The sequence below is a fragment of the Melopsittacus undulatus genome, chromosome 7 (assembly GCF_012275295.1).
Source record: "Melopsittacus undulatus isolate bMelUnd1 chromosome 7, bMelUnd1.mat.Z, whole genome shotgun sequence".
NCBI lineage: Eukaryota > Metazoa > Chordata > Aves > Psittaciformes > Psittaculidae > Melopsittacus > Melopsittacus undulatus.
The window spans coordinates 72,454,754-72,478,315 of NC_047533.1; the positions used below are offsets into that span (position 1 = coordinate 72,454,754).

The following is a 23,562-nucleotide window of genomic DNA, read 5'->3' on the forward strand; positions in this document are numbered from 1 at the left end:
AGCCTGCCCAGCACCTCTGAGCACAGCGTGTGTGCTGCAGGGAGCTGCCCCAGCTGCCTGTCAGCAGCAAGAGATGGGCCTGTCCCTCCAGTGCTTCCCAAGTGATAAATAACCCAAGCTGCTCCTTTCACAGCTTCTGAAGAGCCTGTGGGGCTTCGTAGGTGCTGGGGTTGTGGCCGGTGCTCCTGTGGGCTCAGGTTGAAAGGCAGGTCACGGGCTGGGCTTGTCCCCTCCCTGTGTCTCCTGGTCAGATCTTTCTCTCCCTTGCTTCAAATCACAGACCCACGTGCCGGTGTTTGAAGGTGCCCCACAGGAGAAGTATTAGCCCTGCTGTTGATGACCAGCTTGCTGCAAAGGCAGGAGCCCAGGAGCCCAGTCCTGCTGCAAATGGAGCTGCCACGGGATGTCTGAAGCTGCAGATGCCAACCAAGCTGTGGTGGAGCAGGTAAAGCACGTGAGGGCTGTTGTTTGTCTTGCTCAGGAGAAGGTGGAGGGAAGGAGTGCTTGTGGCAGCTGGTCTGGTCCTTGGAGCTGACCATGGGAGGATCCTGCTGTGCTGTGGGTGCTCGGGTGTAAGCATGGTTTGAAATGTGTGTGATGCCAGGAAGAGCTGCCATGTGCTCAGGCTCTGAAGGAAGCTCTGTATCTTGGGGGAGGAGAGGAGGAGCCTGTACTCCCTAGGCTGTGGTGTGTCTTGGTGCTGGGTGGCATGGAGAAGGCCCTGGCAGGAGGGAGAGAAGAGCTGGGTGTGAGGGAAGAGAGGCTGAGCCCTGCTCTGGCTGCGTGACTTTGACTAAGCCCTGGTCCTGCAGTGTGGGGGTACTGTAGGATGTTTCTGTCCTCAGTATCGTGGTGACTTTGATGGTTTTTAGCTGCCAGTGGAGACATGAGGCCAAGGCAGTTAGGATTAAGGCAGTGTCAGCCCCAGGAATGACTGTTGAACCATTCTGTAGCTGCTGCACAGTTATCAGTGCCCCTGACATCTGTCCCCTTTCCTGTTTAACCTGAGGTGCCAGTACCTTGCTGAATTGGGCCCGAACCTCCATCCTGAATGCGCCCATCTTTCTGTGCCCTGTCTCCTGGCAGTCACAGCCTCGGTTGCTGCCCTGCTCGTGTCAGAGATTGCCCCTGAGCTGTGAGTAACTTCTTGAATGTTCTGAAATTTGCAGCAAGGCAGCTGCTGGGTTAAATGGTTTCACAGTGTGAAGGGAGAAGAAGAGCAAGGAGGCATCACACTTGTTGGGCCCAAGTTACTTCTGTTTTGTTTTAAAAAGTGATGGAGGGAAAACAGTTCCTCAGTTCAGATTTGACTGCACAGCTGACGTCAGGGTCTCCAAACTGGGGTATTTGAAATGCTGTCTGGATTTAGGAAAGGAGGAGAGAAGCCTTTGCTTGAGCTCTCCAGTTTTCACCTGGATTCGTGGCTGGACATGATGCGGGACATGTTTTGGAATGTTTCCACAGGCTGGCTGCCTGGAGAGCCAGTTAGCACTCGGGGCTCATCTCCTCCCTGGCTGGTTTGTAAACCCCCAGATGCTGAGTGTTGGTTTCAAAGTGAGGGCTCCACGATCCCCACCAAGCAGACGTGAGGATTTGCTTTGCCTGTGGCCGAGAGTCTCATGGGAAGGTTTTGTTTCTGGCAAAGGCTGTGCTGAAAACGTGTGAGGCTCCTGGCAGCTGAGATGCCCCAGGAAGCTGGGTGGCCTTGGCTGGTGCGTGTGCCCGTGTGCGCAGGCTGAATGGGTACAAAGTGATGGATGGGTGCTCAGCAGGGACAGCAAGAGGGGTCACCCCAAAGGCAGCCTGGCCATGGGCCTGGTGTGAGTGGGCTCCTCCTGGGCCAGCAAAATAGGAATTAAATGGTTGCTTTGTAGTCAGTGTGGAAGCTTTTTTCTTTACTCCTGCAGCAGGGAAATGATTGGCTCATGTGCAGTGTATAAACCAATTTATCTGCTGCTCACGGAGCGTGAACAACTGGTGCTGTAAGGTGCACTTTAATGGTGCTGCAGCCCTTCAGTGCGGGGCAGACATTGAAGGCGTAGGGGGGCTGCAGGGATCTGCAAGGCTGTAACTTTAGCAAGGCCCTGCAGTGGCCGTGGAAGCCAGCAGAGGAGAGACAAGGCGGCCGACAGTGATAGCGAGAGAGCTCAAGGCAGGAAGCAGCAGGGTCTCCACTCCAGCCTGGAGCTGGAGAAAAACCCAGAGCCACAAGTGGTGGTGGCCTTGGTGTGGAAGTGGTGCGGGAGGGTGAGCACGTTCTTTCCGGGGGGTGTGGACCTCTCCTATTGTGACATAGAGGGAGCTGCTGCTGCTCAATGCACTGAGGCAGGAGCAGGCTTGAGCTACTGTCAGGCTCTGAGCTCTGCTTCGTGGAGGTGCTGGTGAAACCCTGCCCTAGCTGGCAAAGCCAGAGCGTTGAGGAGAGGGGCTGGGCAGCCCAGGTGCCAGCCCTGTCCTTTGGTGCCCAGGTTCCCCTGGCTGTTGGCAGCCCAGCAGCAGTTCCCTGCTGTGCTGGTGGGCAACATCCCCACCGAGGCGGCTCCTGTCCCTCCAGCTGCCCACAGGTGCCGAGCAGCGCGAGGGCATTGGGGAGCCAAGGCCCTGCGGGGAGGAATCCTCCAGGAGAAGCGTGAATCAGCCGTGCTGAGGTAGCGTCTGGCCCTGGGCAGGGAGGAGGCAGCTCCGTTGGCAGCAGGGATGGGGCAGTTGTGTGATAGCCGCAGGATTTAAACACCCCTTGGCTAAGAGCAGGGCTGGGCAGGTAGAAGGGCTTGAAGGGGCTGTGGAACTGCCGTGCGGCTTGCAGCGATGGTAGAGACTTGGAGCTAGGCTGTAGGTCCTGCAGCAAAGGGAGCCTTGTCTGTGTGAGGTGGGGAGCAGGGAGCCCCGGGGTGGTGGGCTGGAGGGGTGCTGTGTCCTGGGTGCTGGTTTGTGCTGCCCCTGCAGGGAGATGTGCCCGATTGCTCCGTTGTGCTCCTTTCCTGCTCCTCTGGGAGGCTGGTCCCTGCGGGCTCTGGGGCTGTGGAAGAGCCTTGCTCCAGGGCTCAGGGGAAGCTGCTGGGCTGGCCGGGCTGTGCAGGTTGGAAGCCCTCTGGAAATAAGCGTTGTGGGGGTGACGACAGGATTCGTTTCAAGTGAAGTGAACTCACAGTTTGGAGAATTGGGACGAATGAGGCAGTTAAGAGCCGGTAATAAACCCTGAAATCAGATGAATGTTGGATCATCCCCATGAGGTTTCTCCCCTGACAAGCAGTTCTTTCCAGCTTTAAAGGCCAGCTCTTGCTGCAGCAGGTCCTCCTGAGCAGAGGCAGTGCAGAGCTCTGGTGTTTGTTGCAAGAACAAAAGGAACCGGTAGCCTTGTTTCCTGAAGCTGCCAAGGGCCCAGCACCACAAACACCGTTTGTGCCGTGCTGTAGCTGTCTTGGGCGTAAAGGCGTGAAGTGATTGCCTTGCGTGCAGGGTGTGGGGGAGAGTCGAGGGGCAGGGAATGGCCATCTTTGCCTAGATGCTGCCTTGCTGTGTAGAGCAAGTGCACACAACAGAGGTGCTGTGGAACACAGGGAAGCAGGAGGGAATATCCTCCTGGATTTTCCTTAGATTTGAGCTAATTGCTCCTGTGCCTTTGATGGTTTCCTGCTTCTTTCCTGCTGTGGCAGCCTGGAATGCCTGTAGGGAGCCTCGAGTTTGGGTGTTACCAAGTGACAATGAGGGCATCCTTCTGCATGGAGAAGTGCTCTTGGGCAGTGGGGTGGTTTCCTGCCTGGAAGGAGCCGTTTTTGCCAGCTAATCTTTGTAACTTCAAGCAGGCAAAGTAGCCCTGAGTAACTCTGGTTCTTAACCAGAGTCTTGAGCTCTGTGCTGAGTTAGTTAGAAACATCAGCAGGGTCCTTGCAGAAAGGGTGAGAAGTGCCAGCAGCCCCTGGTGTGTCTCCGTGGCTGGTGGGACTGCACCCAGAGCAAAAGGCTGTTTTGGCTCAGGGGCTGTCTGTTGTGGGGTTTTACATCTATGAATGGAGCCTAAATGTGGTCTAATGATGAGTGAGGGTGGGGAGGCCATCCCTGCGTTCTGCGCTTAGGAAGGATGCCAGAGGCTGGAGACACGGCTGTGTCCTTTGGGTGTGCCAGGAATGGCGAGGCCCTGGCACAGGTTGCCCAGAGAAGCTGTGGCTGCCCCATCCCTGGCAGTGTTCAAGGCCAGGTCGGATGGGCCTTGGAGCAGCTGCTCTAGTGGAAGGTGTCTGTGGCCGTGGCAGGGGTTGGGAGTGGGTGAGTTTTAAGGGCCCTTCCCTAAGGTTGCAGGGTTCGGGGCTTCCATGGGTGTGGGGTTTTAAGGTTCTGGGGTTGTGGATTGTCCAATTGTTGCTTCTTCCAGGTGAGCTCTGCGACATGGCCAGTGGCAAGACCCCCCGGCCCATGAGGTCCTCCAGAAGGGCGGATGGATTCCAGAGCAGAGTGGTAGCATCTCGTAATCCCAAGCTGGTCAGAGAGGCAGAAGAGTCTCTCAGCAGCAAGCAAAGGCTGGCGAGGCCTCGGGAGATGAGGCGGCCCCGGACTGCCCAGCTTCGGGACATGGGTGAAGTCTGCCATCAAAAGGTAGCCTTTCCCTGGCATTTTCCTTGCTGTTTAACGTGCTATTTGAAGAGGGCACGTGGTTGTGGCTGACTTGCCTCCAGCTCACCCAAGCAGCTTGATGATTAGGTCCTGTTGTCATTTCCGACTGGTGGTGGTAGAGTTCTTTCTGCTGGGGGAAAGGCAAAACGTGTGTTTGCAGTGAGCCATTGAAGTCCTGATCTGCAGGAAGCAATGGAACCTGTGCTGCAGTTGGTGGGTTTTGCTGGAGTTGAGCTACCATCGCTAAAGCACGCTACTGGGGGTAGGGCTGGGGCAGGACACAAGGGCAGGAGCTGCTATTTCTCATCCTGCTGTTCAAAGAGCCACCTCTGGCTTTGGTGTAGTCAACTGCCACGTGCTTGGGGTCACAGGACTCCCTCAGTGGTGGCAGTAGTGGCCTTTGAAGGCTGAGGGCCTGTGGCAATTACTTAAGCTGTAAGAAACCCAATTGCGTCAATGCATGAACGGGTTGGAAGAAGGCGTGGGAGCCTTCCAGGGTGTTTGAGGTTTCAGGCTGCTGGATAGCTGGGGAATCGCCCTGGGCAGAGGAGAGTGGATGAGCTTTCCCTGGATCAGTGCTCTCTTAGATGGATGTTTAAAGCTGCTTTTCTTGCAGGACTGCTCAGTGTAACAGCCAGTCCAGGTGGGTGGACGACTGAGGTAGGGCTGTTGAGCAGAAAGTTGCCAGCAAGTGAGCTGTAGCACATCAGTTCAGGGTTGCCCCAGACAGCACACGAGGTGGGAACACGTAAGACAGGCGCACAAATAACTGGCAGTGCTACAGCTTCTGGCCTCAGACTGACCGTGGCTTTTGTGGGGCAGCGGGAGACCTGCCTGTGTGTCTCGAGTGGCAGCAGTGCAGCTGGGAGAGGGGAGACCAAGCAGGGAGGAATTATCTCCAAGTAAAGCCTCTGCTGGGTCAGCATTTGTTCTTTGTGTGTACTTTTCAGAGCTGCTTCTGCAGTGCTGTGAAATAAACCAGCAGTAATAGAATACAGTGAAGCAGCAACTTTAAAGCTCCTGGGGAAAGGGGATACGAATTGCAGCCTAGCTCAGGTTGCCCAGTAATGCTGGGGAAAGAGCTGAACTTCATCCCCATCCAGCATTCACCTCATTTATCTGTTTCCCAACTGCCCTGTTACTTTCTTGTTGGCCTTTCCTCCCTGGTACTGGTGTCTTCCGCCTGGTTTCTTGGCTCTCCATCAAAAAAAGATATGTGGGATGTGTGGGACTCAGTGCCACTGTCCCAGAGGGAAGTTCACCCGCAACTTGTTTCCTGTGGAGGCTCATGGAAACTGCTGGGTTTTGCTTGCTCCCCGAGTGCTGGTGGCTGTTCCAGCAAGTGTCTGGAGTTGAGCGAGCAGCTTAGCAGAGGGCTCTGCTGGAGGTGAGCGCTGCTTTGCCTGTTGGAGAAGGCAACCTGAAGAAAGAGCCTCCAAAAGAGCTTCTTAGCTTGAGGCTGCTCAGCATGGTCCAGAACCCTTTGCTGAGCTGAGAGCAGAGGTGGGTGAGCTGCCATCTCCTAGCGTGAGCTGGGCAGATGTAGTCACCAAGAGACTGTATTTACTGGAGATGAGTGTGGGCTCTTCCTTCGTTAATCTTTCTCCCAGCAGCTGAAGCTCTCTCTGCTCTGTCTTGCATCTGCAGTTCTCAGCCGTTGAGCGGGACCAGAGGTCGTTCCAGCCTTTCCCATCCGAGGTGGTGTTTGAGAACTACATTCCTCACCAGTTCTACATAGCGTCGCTAGCTCTGAGGAACAAAGACAGGGTAAGTGCTGGGCTGTGGAGGTTGAGCACTGGGCTGGAGGAGGAGAGCAGTGGAATTCACATGGTGTGCAGCAGAGCAAGTTCCCTGCTGCAGTGCAGCGCATGCAGAATAAAATGTCTCACCAGCGTTATTCTGCAAGATGGGGAAATGTTCCCATGCTGGGGATTCTGGTTTTGGCCGTGCACTGGTGGTATCTACCCAAAGGAGCTCTTTGAGCCAGCATGCTTCCCCTTGAAAGCCCTGGACTGATGGGATTGTCGAGGGCTGTGCAGTTCTTGCCTGCTGTCATGCTTTACCTCGAGTGTGCACCGTGTCCCGGTGGCTCTTTGGTCAGTCTTGGTTTCTGGCAGGCCATGTTTTCCTCTCTCAGCCTGTTCAGCCACCTGTGTGCAAGTGCCTGTCAAAGCACAGGGAAGAGCAGTGGAAAGAGGCTAGCTTAGCAGGAGCAGTTAAAGGGGATTCAAGTCCAGCCTTGTGTGTTCTGTGCGTGTACCTTCAGAGCTAAAAGTGTTTTGGGAAGGTGGTAAGGAGGCTGTCACGTGGCCTGTCCTGGTCCCTTCTCAAGTTTCCCCAAGTGACAAAATCATAGTTGTGTGTCTTTCGTGCAGGTTCCTCGTCTGCTGAACGTCATCCTGGGGAACTCTCCTTACTTTGAGTTGATCAGCCCAAGTGATGAGGACTATAAGGTAGCCCCGGGCACGTCTTCAACCTACCGCATCCTTTTCCGACCTGATGAGAACAAGGTGAGAGTGGAGGTCCCGAGAGATGATGCCTTGAGGGGAGGTGAACCTGCAGGGCTGGATTCCAAAGCAGGCATCTGGTGTGGGTTTTGAAGAAGTGTCCTGGGTTCAGTGGGGTTGCACTGGATCTAGACCTGGGGGAGACTCTTTGCTGGTGCTGAAGGTTGTGCTCGCATAGGCTGGAGGCTCTTGCCTCTTTCAGGCTCTTTTGTCCTTCAGTGGTGGAATATTTAATGGAATGTCTGTTGGCTTGAGGGCTGAGAGTCTGCTGCCTGTGCATGGCCTTTTACTCATCTTGTGTTTGCTGCTTAAATGTAGTTGAATAGTCTGTCCTATCCTCAAGCAGCATGCCTCTAGAAAGGTACAGAGGATCTGCCCCATGGTCCCTGGCTGCCCCTGCTTGTGAAATAATCTGTAATGAAAGGCCATGAAGGTTAAAAGTGCGAGTACATTATCGAATGCTACTGTGAGAGTCACAGAAACCAGCAGCAGTTCTTCTGGCACAGGCATGGTGCTAAAGGCACTGTGCTGAGCTTGTTTCTTTCCCTGCAGGATTATTTTGAGGAGCTTATCATCATCACAGAGAGGGAGAAGTTCTTTGTGCCTATCCGAGCCATAGGTGCCCGAGCCAGCCTGGACTTCCCTGAGCAGCTGAACTTCTCTGAGTGTCCAGTCAGGTTCAGCACCCAGAAGACTCTGCTGGTGCGCAACGTGGGGAAGCGGGAGGCTTGCTACAGCATCACCACTCTGAGGTAAAGGAGCTCATCTCTTGTGCAAAACGCTGTTGTGTGCTCATGGAGTTGTAAACAGTGAGAAAAAGGAGGCAGAGCATCTGAGGTGCTGGACATGTGCAGGACACGTGGGGTTTGCCATTGCTTATGGTGTTTTGAGAAAGCTCTGCAAGCAAGTTTTACAGTGCAGTGGTGTCTGCAAGGCAGCATCTTGCAGATGTGATGCTGTTGGATTGGAAGAGCCAAGGTAGGAAGGCAGCTGGAGTGCTGCAGAAGGTGCTGTGTGGCAGAGGACAGCTCGAGGGGCTCAGGTCATGGAGCCCAAAGGCAGCATCAAGAAATGGGCAAGCAATGAGCTGGTGAGAGGCACTGAAGAGTTGCTCAGCAGCTGTGTCTGTATTAGCAAGCAGAGATCATAGATGAAAGCAATTTCTCTGGAGGCCCTGGCAATAAGAGTGTGAGGTCCAGGGCCTTTGTTTTCCTGTGGGCTTGGTCTGGTGCCTGGGACCAAATATGCCTAAGCAGAATGAGCTCTGAAGTGGAGAGGAGCAGGCGGTGGCTTCAGAAGTGGACTACCAGAAAGCTAAGGAGGGTGCAGGTGAAAGGTGCTCCAAGTGCCTGGTGCATTTGCAAAGGGCTGGGGGCCTTTTCTCCTGGAGCTGTCTCTCTCCCACATTTCCTGGAGAGGGCTCAAGTAGCTGAGTAGCTGGTTTGCACCCTTGTGGTCGCAAATAACCTTCTGAAATGGTTCCATACCACTAGGAACCAAGTACACCCGGTCTCTGGAGGCCACAAGTTCACGGTAGTCTGGTGGTCCCGTCATCAAATGCCTGAGGTGAACTGTGTTGCAGACAGCCTGTCCTGTTCCTGTTGGTCTCAGAAGCCAGTCACTGGTTTTCCAGTTTGCTGCACCGGAGAGGGGAATGTGTTTATGACACTGCATCCGCAAGGCAGGCGGTTCAGTTGGCTGGGAGATGAGAGTTGCTTGGTCCCAGAGGTCTCAGCGCAGGAGCTGAGGTTAAGAACGCACCAAAGACCTGCTGCGTCTCAGTTGGTGCACCTGAGCTGCTTCAGTTTCTTCTCCAGGAAACGGGATTCAGAAGACTTTCAACTTGTCTCCTGTGAAACACGAGGGTCTGAGAGGAGCTTCTGCCAAAGGCTGGCAAGGCTGTTTAAGCAGGCTGCTAGGGTGCTCTTTAAGCAGGCTGCTGCTTTTCCCTGTGGAGCTCCATGGGCAGGAACTTGTAAATCACTGTACAGTTTCCTTCTGGGATTTCCAGGCCTAGTTGTCACCACCACAATAAGTACCCAGTGAAGTCTAGCATCTATTTGCAATGCACTTGCCAACTACTCTATTGGGTGACAGAGCATGTGTTGAGAGCTCCTTGACAAGGGTTTTAAGAGTTCCTGAACTTCAGCAATGAACTATTTCAGTCCTGATTTGCAATAAAGAAATGGGAAGCATTACAAAAGTTTAAGTGAGCTACACAAAAACCGTAGAATTGTGAGTAACTGGATGGCAGAGGTGAAGAGCTGAGAAGTGTGTGCAGAGGATGGGGGGCTGAGGTCATGTTATACCACGGGATCCTCTGCAGGGTTCTTCTGCATGGGATTCTTCAGCAGGGAGAGTCACCCGCTCTGTTTCTGGTCCTGGATGCTCTGGTTTTCTTGTACCGCCTGTGGTTTGCTTGCTCCTTGCTTGCACAAGAGAGCTGAAGTGAACTAGACTGCAAAGTTAACGGAGGACCCAGATCTCTCTCTTTGTGTTGCAGCCCTTTCTCTGTGGATCCCTCCATTGGGACTCTTGGCGTTGGAGAAGCGATGCAAGTCACGGTGGAATTTCACCCACCAAAGACCGGTGTTTATACAAGTCCCATGATTGTTCACTATGACACTGGTAAGTGCTTGGTGCACCCTCGGTGTGTCCTTCCAAAGAGAGCAGTGTCTGCCATCATCGTCTGATGGCTTCATTGTCCTGTTGAATCCCTTCTGCAAGACTCCTTCACGCTGGGTAGAGCAAAGCTTCCATGCTGGCTGCCAGATATTGTTGTGCTGGAATATTTCAGCCTGTAACAAGGCAGCAGATCTTCCTAAGCACAGTGCACAGGGGGCGATGGGGAATATTCTGGGTGCTCCGTTGGGGAAGAAGGCGTAGCAAGGAGCCTGATTGAAAAGGAGATGGCTTTTAACATGCAAGAGAGCTGTCTGAAGAGCCTGCAACTTGTCCCATAGAGCTCTGCTGACTGGTCATTGCTTTTCATCCCGATGTGTTGTGTTACAGTTCCTGGCAGGGCCTTTGAGGTAGAGACCCTCTTCTTGTGATGTGATGCATGGGTACAGTGAGTGCTCTGCTGAGAGCTGAGCCACGCTGAGGTCTTGTGACTGTGAGGAGCAGTAAGTGTGGCAGCAGTAGCCATTAGGGTGCTCTGAGCTTTGCTGTAGCCTGGGAATGATTCTGTAGAACCCCCCTAGTGAGCAGCAGTTATTTAATGGTGAGGCTTAGGAAGAAGCTGCTGCTAGGGCTGGAGTCAGTAATGTGAGGGTGTAATGATGTCTGAAGGTAGGTGGTGAACAGGACCTTGGAGAAACCCTTGGGAATGGCTGTGCTGCTGTGCGTGTTGCTCTGATGCTGGAAGTCTCCAGCTTTCCAGCGGACACTTACCCTAGTGAAGGGACTCACTTCTCCAGTGGTGAAGTGGTAACAGCAGCATGTTTGACAAGGGAGAATGTGCTGGCAGTGGTGAGGCACTTGGCTGTGAGAGCAGCAGGAGCAAAAGAAGGAGTTGGCAGATGGATCCGAGGGCCCCATAGCACCCTGTTGAGTGCAGAGCTTAGCACAGAAGCTGCTCTGTACTTGCCATTGTTCTTTCTGCCCTTGTCCATTTCATTTCAAATGCTCCCGCTTGGTTTCTGAGATGAGAGCTATGGCCAATATTTGAGGAGCAGGAGATGAGGATGACACGAGAGTGGGGGCATCTCCTGCCTGCAGGAGAGCCTGGGCAAGCCATGATTGAGGTGGGCTCCTCAGCGTCACTGAGTGACTTGGATGTAGAATTCCCTGTGACCTGAGTGGGATGGCAGCCCAAAGGGCACCCGGGCACATCTGCAAAGTCTCACTGTAAATGCTGTCACCTTGGGGATAAATCTCCACGAACATCCCCCAAAATAAGGTGCCTAAGGTGGTGCCAGGACATCCTCATGCCATCTCATGTGCAGCTGTCAGGATACGATAAATGTCCTGATGTGGGGAACTGCTGATGCAGCTCAGAACTGCAGCTCTTTCTCCTGTTGCCTGCAGATTGCCCTGTTCCTTGTACTTCCATCAGCAAGTGAGATGAGCCAAGACTTTGCCTTTGCTTTGTTCCAGGTGAAGATGTTCACAAAAGCCTCTGTGGAACAGCTGTAAATGCTGACATCAGGCTTGACAAGAGCTCCTTGACAGTTGAGAAGACTTCCCTCACGCTGTCAAAGCAAAGTTCCCTGGTCATCCACAACCAGAGTGGCATCACGGCCCACTTCCAGTGGAAGCGTTTTGTTGATGAGGAAGAGGAGGAGCGGCAGAAGCTGAGGTTTGTTTGAGAGATTCCTCCCAGCAAGATAGATGCCCCAGGGGAAAACTAACACACAGCCTCAGAGGGCTCTTGGGGCTTTTGAAGGGATTAGGGCAGACAGAGCCATGCACAGTGTGGAGCTTAACCCTTGCCATTCCAGTCCCACCCGTGCTACAGCTGAGGATGATGTTTTGGGGAGAGAAGGTTGATTGCAATCACTGGCTTGCCTCAGAGGGCAAATTCACGTTTGGGAGCCACAAACTATTGAGTTCAGAGCTGCGTGCACTGCGGAGGGTCCATGAGACTGAGGAAGGTGTCAGCACTCGGTACCTGGGACTGCACTGAGCAGTAGCACTGAAGAGCTGCAGGTGGCACAACTCTTATGATACTCAAGCAGTTTCTTCTTTGCTAAGGTGTCAGGCTCCTTTTCCAGCCACACGCAGGATACAGTGCTCGGTTGGCCCAGAAGGTGGAGGCCGTCCTGCTGTAGGCTGGGGAATTGCCTTCCAGTGTCCTGGTTTCTGGCCCAAGGAGGTGTTTCTGGCCTTGCTCCTCGGCTGGGCAGATGTGGAGGGGGAGGGCTGTGCAGGGAAGGGAGGGCAGCCAGGACTTGGAAGTGCTTTTGGGCTTCAGCAACCTGTGTCATCCTGGTGGTGAGAGATGGGGCAGGTTCTTCCAAGGGTGCCTCTGGTGAAGCTTTGAAATTGCCATTTCAGGCAGCAGAGAAACACTGACAGCCTGGGGGGATGAACTGGAAATGAGACTTAAAAGCTTCTGTGACTTGGGGAATCCTTGTGCGACTTTTCAGGCTCCCAGTAAGGAGCAGCCACTGTGCAGCACTGCTCCCCTCTCATCTCCCGCTTGTGATCTCTAACCACTAGAATGATTTCTGCTGCAACCAGCAATAAAGGCAGAGGTTAACTGCATTGCAGCTCTGCAGAGGAGGCCAAAATGAGGGAAAAGATGAGGTGGTTCAAGGCTCAGCATAGGGTTTGCATTCAGAGATGCTGGTCCTGACTTCTTTCCTGGGTGATGCTGGGCAAAGTCCCTTCCTCTCTTGGCACCTCTGTTTTCATGCACAGAAACCCATTTGTGTCACTGAAGTGGTGGGATGCCAAACCCATTGGTTTGCTTTGGAAGTGCACCGGGATCCTCTGGCGCAAGGCAGTGCAGATACTGTCTCCTCATCCCTGTGGGTGCAAAAGGGGAGGGGAAAAGTGTGCTACTGGTAACATGCAGCTGAAACCTGGTTGCTTCTCCCCTCCCAGTGCAGGAGGCTTTTTCTTGAGGGCTGCCAGCTTTAAGAAACCTCTGATGAGCTTGTCAGTGAGGAGTAAAACTCGCTGCTGTGCTGGGAATAATGGGATCCATGGGGGAGCCTGTGTCTCAGGGTCAGCCCCGTGCTGAGCTGCTGCTCTTCCTCACCAAGTGCTTTGCTGGTCGTGCACGGACAGGACAGGCTCTGCAAATCTGCTGCTTCTTCAATGATCTCCTTGGTTTGTCTCTCCCATGGCACAGGCTGCAGAGGCAGGAAGAGGACAAGCTGGTTGATGTTCCTAAGGAGCACGGGGTGGTCCCCCCTCTCAGAGAACACCCTTCCCTTCCCGTCTGCACCTCCCAGAGCCAGGGGACAGAGGTGCAGGGAGACTCCATGCCTTTCTGCAGTGATATTTTCAGCATTGTGCCCATGGTAAGTGATGGCTGAGAACCTTCCTTCCTGCTCCTCGTCCTTCTCCTCTCTGAATGAGGTCCCTTGGCAGATCCCACGTCAGCTGCTCCATGTGCCAAGAGAGGAGACATCAGGTTTCTGGTGAGGCTGGGGGCACTTGTTGCAGAAAGCATTTCTGAGCAGCAGCAAGAGCCGACCCCAGGCTGGGCTCTGCTGCAAGGGCTGTGACTCAAGGGCACTTCATGAGTGTCCTCACAGTGTTCAGAGGTATCAGTTACTCTCTGTAAGGACACATTTCCATGTAGCGCATGGGGGTGAAGAAAGGCCACTGGTGCACTGTTAGTTCACATCCTGACCTGCAGAATGAAATGATCTCCTGTGGAAAGGAGTCCAAATTGAGCCCAAGTTTAATCGGGGGGACAGCAATCCATTCCTAAAACCTGGATGTATACCACATCTGAGTGTCCCTTCCAGTGCCATCTGTGAGCCTGGACACGAGGCTGGCAGGTTTAAACAAGCTTTTTGAGTTCTACTGCAGATAGGTAGAGAAAACTGCTCACTTTCCTGGTGATGCAAGCAAAACCCCCATGTCCTTCAATCAGCCAGAGCCGTTGTTGTGGGTATTCACATGGTCTGAGCTGAAGAATGGCTGCTGTCTGAGCAGTGCAACATCCCTTCTCATCTTGGAGTGAAGCCTGGAATAATCCCAACCTCTTCTTTCTTTCCAGTGGGTGAAACTAGTTTATGTTTTGATTTTGTTTTTGAGGAAGGGGCTGCTGTTCTCTTCTTGCTTGCTCCTGCAGCGCATGTAAGGCTGAGAGCCACCAGTGCCAGCACAAGTGCGGTCTCACAGCACTGTAGCTGGCAGCAGCATGATGTGAGCAAGAGACTGTGTCAGAGCAGCAGGGATATTGGGGAGAGTGGGAGCTGCTGAGCTGAGCCTTCAGAGCATCCTGTGGTGTGTGAGCTGGTTCTGGAGTGTGCCCCAGGGCTCCTGCTTCATTCCAGTTGCTGTGTCTCCACAATGAGCTTAAGCTGCTCTTGAGCTCCTGAGGTGCATTAAGGGGAGGTCTGGAACTGTGGCTGAGTCCTGTCCACATCAAGATGGGATGATGCAGAGACGTGAAGTGTAGCTTGGCCCCAAGCTGTGTGTGGAAACCTTTCCTAAATGGCCGTGTTCCTGATAGATGGTTTGCTCTAGGGCTGAATCAAAGCAGGCTCCTACAGGAGTCTCTCCCCTGCTGTCTTGTGCAGCGTTATCAGTCTCTTGATTTCCATGAATTCCATTCTTTATGGAACAATCCTTTTCCCATGGAGAGTCTTGCTCTTGAGCCTGTTAAGTGTTGGGTCAGTTCTCTTGGGATGGAGGCTATGAATGCAAGGCTCCAGTGGGGGTGCTGTATCAGGATTGTTCCTGAGAGCTGTGCTGATCCCTAGAAAAGGAGAGGCTTTAGTGCTAGCCCATAAGCTTTTTCCTCAGGTGCCGTAGAGAAGTCTAATCTGGCAGTGCCTTGGGACCCAGCAGCACCTTGGATGTATGGAGATGTGTCCCTTGTGATGATCGTGGTGCCTCACTGGATGGCTTTGTGGTGCTTGGTGGCCAGCAAGGCATCATCCCTGGCAAGGGGGTGTGTGTGCTGCACCCTCCTCTGATTAGCTTGTAAAGGAAGCAATGGCAGGTGCCCAAAGCTCTAAGCTCCCTCCTGCACTAGTTAAAGAGTGTGTACAGAATGATGCCAGCAGTCAGTGTGGTCTCGGTATGGAGCAAATCATGCCCCCAGGGCCTTGGGCACTCGCAGTAACCCTGCCGGGCTCTCCTTTGCACTCCTCACTGTTTGAGATGCACCTTTGCAGTGTTCTCCAGGTTCTTGCTGAAGCTGTACTTTTTGGTGCAGTGGCAGCTCAGCGTTGTGATGTTGAGTTTGGGTTACCTGGGGCCGGGATCAACTGCAGAGTCAGACAGATGCCTTGAGGCACTGAGCCAGCTCCAGCTGCCCTGGCTAGAGGAATGGGGATGCAGGAATGGGAGGAGGCCGGGGCAGCAAGGGCTTTGTGTCATGGGCAGTGTCTCCTGTCCCACATGGGGACTTTGTGCAGGTTTTGAGAAGAATCCAAGTGACTTTACTCTTTCAGACTTTTGCAGTTACTGGCGGTTGGTGTTTGAAAGGGTTCTTCTCTGCCTGTCCTTGCCCGTGTTCTCCTGACTCAGAGCAGGTTGTGCATCAGGGAACTACTTGCAGCTGCAGGCCAATAACTTCCCATGTTGTAGCTCTTTAATTTTTGTGGGGCTGTCCTCTAAGCTGTCAGTGCTGTGTCAGTGGCAGAACCGTAGCTAGTAAATATTGATGCTGCAGGAGTGCTGGAGGCTCCAGTCAGTTCAAGGCTCTTCTGGACAAATTCCTGAGAATAGCCAAGAGCAGAGTGGAATCAGAGCCTGGCTGTGCTGATAGAAAAATGACTCTGTTCTTTTTATCTGCTTCCGTCAACTCAATATTGAATTCCTGTAGAGCGTTATTACGGTTGCCAGAGGTGAAGCTACTTACGTCAAGTGTATTTGTAATGCTAGGGCTGAAGGGCTGTACGAGGTGCCTTTGCTTAAGGCAGTTGGAGGAATTGAGAGCCTATAGAAACCAGGGGTGCCTGCTGAAATGTGTGACAAGGCTTCCTGGGCCTGAGCACCAGGGCCAGGATCCTGTGGGAGAGCAGCAGAGAGAGAAGACCCTGAGGAAGCAGCAGAGAGTTGCAGAAACTGGTAGCGTGGCCCAGACTTAAATCCCTGAGCCAGAGCTCAGTCTCTTCTGAGGGTAACAAAAGCCCCTTCCGGGTGCCAGTAAAGGCGAGGGACTTTGGAAGGTGTTTCTGCAGCTGCTTCCAAGCTCTCCTCTAAATTCTGTTGACAAGTGTTGCTTGCTCCTTGCTCTTTGCTGATGCTCTAAATAAAGGCTTACAGGGCTGTAGTGGCAACAAGAATGTGCTGTTTGAAGATAAATGGTTTGCTGTCACTTCTGTTTCAGGAGGGAGATATCTTGCCAAATTCTTCACTTGAAATCAATGTGATCTTTAAGCCCAAAGAAGCCAGAGTCTACCAAGAGGCAGCCTACTGTGACATCTCAGGTACAGCTCCTTCCTCCTGCTCCTGTTCCCACCGAGGAGGTACAAACACTCTTCCAGCCCACTGGGATCTCGTGTAGCTCTGGAGGGCTCAAGAGGACAGTGCTGGCACATGCTGCTGTCCCTGCGGTTCCCGGTGGTCTCCTGTCTGAGGCCAGGGCTCAGGATGCCTGGCTCTGGCTTCCTGACCCCAGAAGAGACAAAGCAGTGAAGGAATAAGCTTTCCTGGCACGGGTTTGCCAGCATTTGCAACACACACAGCTTTAATGAAGGAGCACCAGGAGCCTGTAGACCATTTACCTCCAAGATGAGTCTTGGTTGCGTGGCTCTCTCCTCCTCCTGGTGCTGCTCACCTTGTGTGCAGAGTAGAATGGGATGGCAGTGAGATCTCGTCCAATTTGAGCCAGGATTCAGGCTTCAGTGGCTGAGAGCAGCTTTCAGACTGAAGATCTTGTGCTCTGTCATCTCTAGCAAATCTGAGGGAAAGAAGCCACCCTGGAGTTTGGCTGTAAGCCTTGAGGTCTCGGTTGCCTTTGCACCAAGGGATGTGCATGTTAGCAGTACATGTCTGGCTTATGTGATCTGCTCAGTGAGAGGGCTGGTTTTCCAGGGCTGGAGGGATGAGACAAGGGGTGATGGGTTTGAGCTTAAACAGGGGAGATTTAGTTTAGATATCCAGAAGGAATTGTTTGCTGTGAGAGTGGTGAGGCAGTGGAACAGGCTGCCCAAGGAAGTTGCTCCGTCCCTGGCAATGTTCAAGTTCAGGCTGGATGGGACTTGGAGCAGCCTGGTCTAGTGGAAGGTGTCGCTGTCCATGGCAAGGGGCTGGAAGTGGATGATCTTGAGGTCCTTTCCAACGCAAACCATTCTGTGGTTCTCTGAGACACCATCCCAGGGGGTTGGTTAGAAATGAGAAACCAGCCCCAAGGCTGATCTCCTGAGGGACGAGATGGGTCCCGTATCTTCTCCTGGAGCATCTGGAGGTGGTTCCATGCAGGCCAGGGACCGGCAGCAGCACTGAGACAACCTGGAAAGTGCCGGGTAGCAGAAGGAATTGCGCTCACAGAGATTTCCCTCCACAGGCTGTGAGACCAGGCTGCCCACTGTGCATCAGCGGGGAAGGCGTCGGGCCCCAGGTGGAACTCAGCTGCGACCAGCTGAGCGTCGGGAAGGTGTTTGTTGGCTCAAGCCACAGCTACGGGGTGAGCAGGACGGGTGGCAGGGCATGGGGTGGATCTGGATGGCTCGTGGGCAGCAGTGAGCCTGGTGGAGGTGTGGGATGGGTCTGAATCAGGTTGGTGGTGCTGAGCAGGTCCTTGCCACTGCAGGTCAAGTGGAGTGCTCTGTGTCAGGGGGAATAAGGCCAGAGTGGCTCTGTTGTGTGAATTATCCCTGCTTTGCATGAAAAAGCCCTGAGGCAGAACTTGTCCTGTTGTATTTGGCAGCAGCGCTCAGCATCTTCTGCCTTTTACAGATGTAAATTGCTAAAGTAGGAAAGAAGTGAGCCTTCAGTAAGTAAAGAGGATTCTTCATGTATTTCCATGTTGCTTTCTTGCTGCTGCTGCAGGTGCTCCTGCTCAACAGAGGAGTTCCTGAGGCTCCCTTCAGCATGGTGTATCCGGAGAGAGCTCTGGACTCCTGCTAACGAGGTGGCTCTGCGTGGGGAGGCCTCAGGCATCAGCTACCTCCTGGACACCACCGAGATCGACTGCGGGCTGCAGGTACCGCACGCTGCTCTTGTCAGAGCTCCTTGTCTCCAGCCATGACCGGTGGGCTGCTGCCCCCCCCGGGGTCGAGGGCTCTCCCCCCTTCCCAGCTGCTCTGCTGGCTCTGTGGCTCGGAAGTCCAGCGTTTGGGTGGATAGCTCCAAGCTGGTGTGTTAAATGGCCATCTCCAGCCCAGCCCAAAGCTGGGAATCCCTCCTCTTGGAGGGAAACTACCGCTGCCTCCTGGGGCAGGCAGGATCCCAGTGGTGATCTCCAGAGGGATGTGTCCCTCAGATGTCCATCCGCTGATGCGCTCCTAAAGCCAGAGGTGCAAGGAGGTGCTCTCTTTCAATGCTCCTGATTCATTGGCCAAGGAGGCAGCTGACTTGGGCTTCCAGTCACTGTAGCTGGATTGAATGTCCCAGAATAACCCTCACTATACTTCTTTCCAGTTACAACCCACAGCTGTTTTCCAGCTGTTGGCCGTGTGTGCGTTGCCCTGTTTGTCTCCCTTTGGCTTGTATTTTGCCCACAAATACTTGTGTTCAGGAGCCTTTTCTCCTGAAATGCCTCAGTGCCTCCTCCTGTGTTTCAGCTCGCTGTTGGGTGACACCTTCAAGTGCAGAGGGCTTGTGTCCCCTCCTTGTTTCTTCCTGATCTTTCCATGGTTGTAATTGCACCTCTGCCACAAATACCTGTCCCTGTGTAGGGCTCAGAGGTACCCTGCAGTCGCGGGTTGTCCGGGTTAACCCAGAGAGCCCAGTGCCCATCTCTCCTGTGCGCTCCCTGCTTCTGGGCTTTGTTCCTTTGCTTTCGACCCAATGGAAGAGGAATGAAATTGTGAGCAGCAGACGTGTGCCTGTCACTTCCTGCCTCTTCTGTCCTCTCCTCAGGTGTTTAACAAAGTCTCGGAAGCAGCAGTGACCCTGCAGAACAGTGGGAAGCTGGGATTTGCCTTGTGGTGCTGAGCCCAGGCACAGGCACCTGCAAGCCAGCCCTCTACCTGGCGTGCCCCTGGTCCGTGCCCAGCATGGTGAGTAGCACAAGGGCTTCACCCGGCCTGTGTCAGGCTGCCCAGGAGAGAGTTTTGGGGGAAAATAGGGGGAATGAGCACACAACCCCCGTCCAAAACCAGGCAGGAGAGGACGGGGCTGTGAGCGATTGCTGTAGAGGCAGAGGAGGTGCATCGAGCACAATCCTAATGGAGCCCCTGACTGGCCTTGGCCGCTGCTGGCTCTGCAGTCCTACAGGCAACCAAGCAGGTGGGAGGCACGATGGTTGCGGGAGCTCTCTGGAGCTGAGTGCTGAGCTCTCTGGTTGTGCCATCACTGGAGCATCACTCCATCCCAGTTGTCCATCCTGCCTGGGTGTCTTAGAGCTGGAGCAGTGTTCCTGCCTTGGTGCCCTTTTGCAATGGGAAAGAGGAAGCAAAGGGCCAAGTGGCTTCCACCTTCCTCAGTGCTTGTTCCGCCTGAGGGATGACACGCTGATGTCCTCTCCTGCAAGCTGCTGCCAGGAGCTGCTGGCCCTGCTGGAAGTGCAGGCCCTTCGGTGCTCTTCCAGAGCAGCTGGTGAAAGAGCTTTGGTTTGTTGTGCCTGGCTCTGGCTAGCAGGAGGGTAAACCCTGTCCAGCAGAAGAGGCTGTGCTCATGCTGAGCAGAGAGCAGCCTTGCGAGGCCTCTGAAGGACATACTGCATCTTGGTGTAGGAGGACTCGGGCGTTTGGGTACAAGAAAGCTGGAGGTGGTGATGTCTGATGTTTCCTTATGTATGAGAAGCTGTCTTGTGTCCTCAGCGTGTCTGTCGTGTGAGCCATCCCTCCACTGAGTCCTCTTTGGTACACTACCTCCCTCCGTCTTCTGTGCCCCGCAGGGTTACGTTGAACCTGGCAAGCAGCAAGGGCTGAAAGTCTATTACCTGCCAGGAGTGCCTGGAGTCTTCTGCAGGGCTTTCCAGATCCAAGTGGGTCACCTGGAGCCAGAAAAATCTGCCTGAAAGGAGAAGGGACCTTTCCCAGGATCCACTTGGACCTGCCCAGGAACATCAAAGGTGAGCACTGCCTGTCTGCTCGCCAGGAAGGTCACCTGGCTTTCCCCCATGCCATATGCCCATAGGGCAGCTCACAGGCACCTCCGCCAGGCCTGGAGGTTTCAGGGCTGTCAGGCAAACTCAGCCCTCTGGTTGCTTCCTTGGTCTCTGGCAGACGAGCCCGTGTGGCTTTGCCGCAGGAACCATCCTGCACAGCTTGCCAGCGTATGCCAGAGGTCTGGGAAGACGAGGGCTGGGCAGAAAAGCACAGGGAAGCTGCAAGAGAGGCTGGCAGGGATTTTGACAGGGTTGGGTTTGCATCACGTTGTGGGGCTGAGATGCTCCTGTGTGGTGAGAAAGACGGCTGGGGGTGAGATGCAGCAGGATCGCCTTTCTCTCCATTGCTGGAGCAGTTTGTGTCTGCGTGTTGGGGAATGGGGCTTCCCGTCTTCCATGGGATTTGTGCTGCCCCACTGCTATTGGTGGTGTTCTGTGCTTTCAGGCAACGCCAAATATGAGAAGATCCTCCAAAAGGCCCAAGAAAAGCTGGACAAAGGCAGCCAGAGAGACGAGGCCATTGCTCTGGGGGAGGCTGTGGCAGCCGAGCCCCGCATGGACGACTCGGGCACCATGGTGAGTAGAGCTGCTGCCCTGTCCCACACGTGCCACCCTCCTGCGTGTCACTGGAGCCCCTGCGCCCCACGGCCCTGTGCCCAGGGCTCTGCTGGCACTGGGTGCCTCCCTGCACAGCCCTGGCCACGGACTGTGTCAGCTCAGCGTGCCCCATGGGCTGCCCACCTCTGGGAGTTGTCCCTCCTGGAGATGCACCAGCTCCTGACTACCCCAGGAGATGCTAAGGGCTGTGCTCAAGCAGTTGGGTTTATGGTGCTCTGAAGGACATTCAGGTCGGTGCTGGGGGTTTTGTTGCTCACTGGCCAAGCCCTGCCAGCTTTACAGCATGTAAAGCAGCAGCCTGAATGCACCCTGAGGCTGTGCTGTGTTCTGGATCTCCGAGAGGCTCCAGCTCTCTCATGGTTCCCTTTCCAGGAGAGCTTTTGCCCAAGCTGCTTTGGCACTAACTGGGGGCAGGGACATACTTGGAGCTTTGGAAGGTTTCTGGCTTGTCTGTCCATGTGTCCAGATCAGCTTTGATAACTGGGCAGGGAGAGACACTGGAGTTCATTTCTTTGGAGCTATGATCCTGCCTGAGAGAGCAGGAAGTGTCCCAGACACTGAGCAGTGAGACAGAATGACTCCATCGCCTCTCTCAACAAGAGCAGGGTGGGATCCTCCACCTGAGACAAGCTTGTGCCTTGGGAAGGACCTTTGCTAAGCAGCCCCTGTCTTTACTTTCCTCAGTGGGATGCTCAGCTGCAGATGCAGATGGAGGAGATGCTGATGGAGGAACATGCCGTGGAGCAGCAGAAAGCTCTCAGCTCCCATCCCCCAGAGGACACTGCCTTTCACCAGCGTGTACATCGGAGGCTTCTCAAGTTAGTAGGGAGTCCTGTAGCCTGTGTGCAGGGGCCCCGAGGGTAACAGCCATCAGTGCAGGCCTGCTCCTGAGAGCTCCTTGTGTCTCAGAGCTGGGAACAGCTGAGGACTTCAGAAGGGGCCTGATGCTGAGAGCTATGATGTGCTCCCTGTGGGCAGCTCGGTGTCCTCGCTTGCACAGTGCTCCCCTGAGCTCTGGAGGTGCTCCCCTCCCCACAGTTGCTGGGTTCTGTTCTCAGAGCTGAGGGGTGCAGACAAGCAAGCCCTTGCAGACAGCACAGGCACCACCCCTGCTGACCAGCTCTGAAAGGGGCATCTCAAAGCTGGCGTTTTTGTGACAAGAAACAGACCCCACTATGCAGGAAGAGCAGGGAATGGTCCAGATCCCTTATGCACTTTACCAAGTGGGATTGCCTGCCAAAGGCCTCTGCAAGGAAATGCTATGACAAGGTCCTGAAGCAGTTTCAGGCTTGGGCTGGACACCAGCTTAGCAGTTTGATTGAGATCAGTGGAGATGCAGTGGACTTGTCTGCAATGGCTTTTTGCAGCATAGGAACTGTGTCCAGTACCCACTTTAAAGTCACTCGAAGATCCCATTGGTGGCTGATAAATCCTAGGCCCTGCACTCCCCATGACTTAGCCAAGTGTTATTACTGGGTGCTCAGGCCTTGGGTTTCCTGGGCTTGGCTTGAGCTTTCAGAGCAGTGAATACAGAATTATCCACTCCATTTGCTTCTCCAGCCCACGCCATGCTGGGGTTTACAGAGTGTCCTTACTCCTCCTTTCAGAGCTGAGCTGCCCGAATACATCCTGGACCTTGGCTATGTTGTTCCTGGTGACATCCACACACACATGGTGAAGATCACCAACACCGGCACTTCCCTGCATCTTTCCGTGTCGATGGATATGTCCTGTATAACACAGGTAACCATGGTGGAGAGGCTTCACGGGGGCTTGAAGGAGCTATCTCTGACACATCAGCTGAAGCCATTGGTCACGGGGAGATTTGAGTACTTCCTTGGACAGCTTTTTCCTCCTTAGTACCCCCGTGCTGGGTGCCCTGTTCAAGAGCCTGACTTCTGGCGAGCAGTGCCCAGAGACCTGCTCTGCCTGTGGCTGCCCTAAATCTGATTGCAGGGGCCAGAAGGGCTGATCACCTTGATCGCCTCTCAGCATCTTCTGCTCTTGGCTCCCGTGAGCATCATCCCAGTTTCTTTGTGCACTCTGAGGGTTTATGTTGCAAACAGATGGACCCTCTGTGGTTCGGAAGTGCTTTGTTTTAGAGTTCATAGTGCCAGAGCACTTCTGCTCAGCCTTTATTGACCGGCCTGTGGGATCCTCTGCTCTATGGAAACAGGCTTCCCAAAGAGGCCTTGAGGTAAGGCTGCAGCTCCACCACATGGTGACTGCTGTCTCTGCGGGGTGGCCAGTCGTCTCTTCTAAGCCGCTGTCAGGGAACACCCCAGCATTTAGTATCTTAGGTGGCAATTCTCCTTTGGAGAGGTCTATGCATCCTTCCCTGAGACGCCTGATGAAGGAATTGCTGGAGTTCCTCAAGCAATGTGATTCCTTTTTACTATGTAACCCCTGGATTCTGGTTGTGAAAGTCCTTTGCTTTGGGCAGTGCCAAAGGGAGAAGAGCAGCTTCTCTGGAGATGCAAAGGGGTCTTTCCAGAGCTGCCAGCCAGGACACCCCTGTGGCCTTACCGTGCTTCTGAGCCATTTCCTGTTGCTTGCATATCTCAGCTGCTTTATTTTGCTGTGTTCAGGCTTCAGCGTGTGCCTGGAGCGTGTGAAGCGCCTGCCCTCCTGTGAGAGCAAGACATTTGAAGTGTGCTTCGACCCACAAAGTGCCAACGTGCCCCTGGGAAAAGTGGATGTGCTCCTGCCCATCAAGGTACTCCAGCTTCTGGGGCAGGCAGCAGGTTGGGCACAGCAGCGAGTATCGGGTGGGCTCTCAACTGGATGCTCTGTCCTTCTGTAGGTCAGAGGAGAGCCCCACATTCCAGGTCCGCCTCCGTGCCATGGTGGCTGAGCCGTCCCTCTGCGTGTCCAGGGACAGGCTGGAGTTCTCTGCTGTCCAGTGTGGGCAGTGCCAAGAAAACCATCCAGCTCCACAAACACGTTCCAGGTCCCCTGTAAATGGGTCATCAG

The 23,562-nt window shown here is 54.1% G+C and overlaps 1 protein-coding gene and 1 long non-coding RNA gene across 2 annotated transcripts; both read left to right on the forward strand.

Annotated features, from left to right (window-relative positions):
* The first annotated feature begins 429 nt into the window (after window positions 1-429).
* Window positions 430-13,881, forward strand: LOC117436433 (hydrocephalus-inducing protein homolog). Its single transcript, XM_034064487.1, has 9 exons — window positions 430-445; window positions 4,373-4,593; window positions 6,259-6,378; window positions 6,987-7,121; window positions 7,671-7,870; window positions 9,622-9,746; window positions 11,217-11,418; window positions 12,919-13,090; window positions 13,873-13,881. The coding sequence occupies exons 2-9, from the start codon at window positions 4,387-4,389 to the stop codon at window positions 13,879-13,881; spliced, it is 1,170 nt and encodes a 389-aa protein (XP_033920378.1). The 5' UTR covers window positions 430-445; window positions 4,373-4,386.
* Window positions 13,882-19,867: 5,986 nt separating this feature from the next.
* LOC117436525 (uncharacterized) lies at window positions 19,868-21,387 on the forward strand. Its single transcript, XR_004549861.1, has 3 exons — window positions 19,868-19,935; window positions 20,417-20,547; window positions 21,274-21,387. It is a non-coding gene; the product is annotated as an uncharacterized lncRNA (long non-coding RNA).
* The last annotated feature ends 2,175 nt before the right edge of the window (window positions 21,388-23,562 follow it).

Bases quoted from the DNA above. Each gene is read 5' to 3' on its own strand.
- LOC117436433 (XM_034064487.1), top strand. From the start codon at position 4,387: ATGGCCAGTGGCAAGACCCCCCGGCCCATGAGGTCCTCCAGAAGGGCG. The intron at 7,122-7,670 runs GTGAGAGTGGAG...CTTTCCCTGCAG, and splicing joins TCCGACCTGATGAGAACAAG to GATTATTTTGAGGAGCTTAT. The intron at 7,871-9,621 runs GTAAAGGAGCTC...TTTGTGTTGCAG, and splicing joins TACAGCATCACCACTCTGAG to CCCTTTCTCTGTGGATCCCT.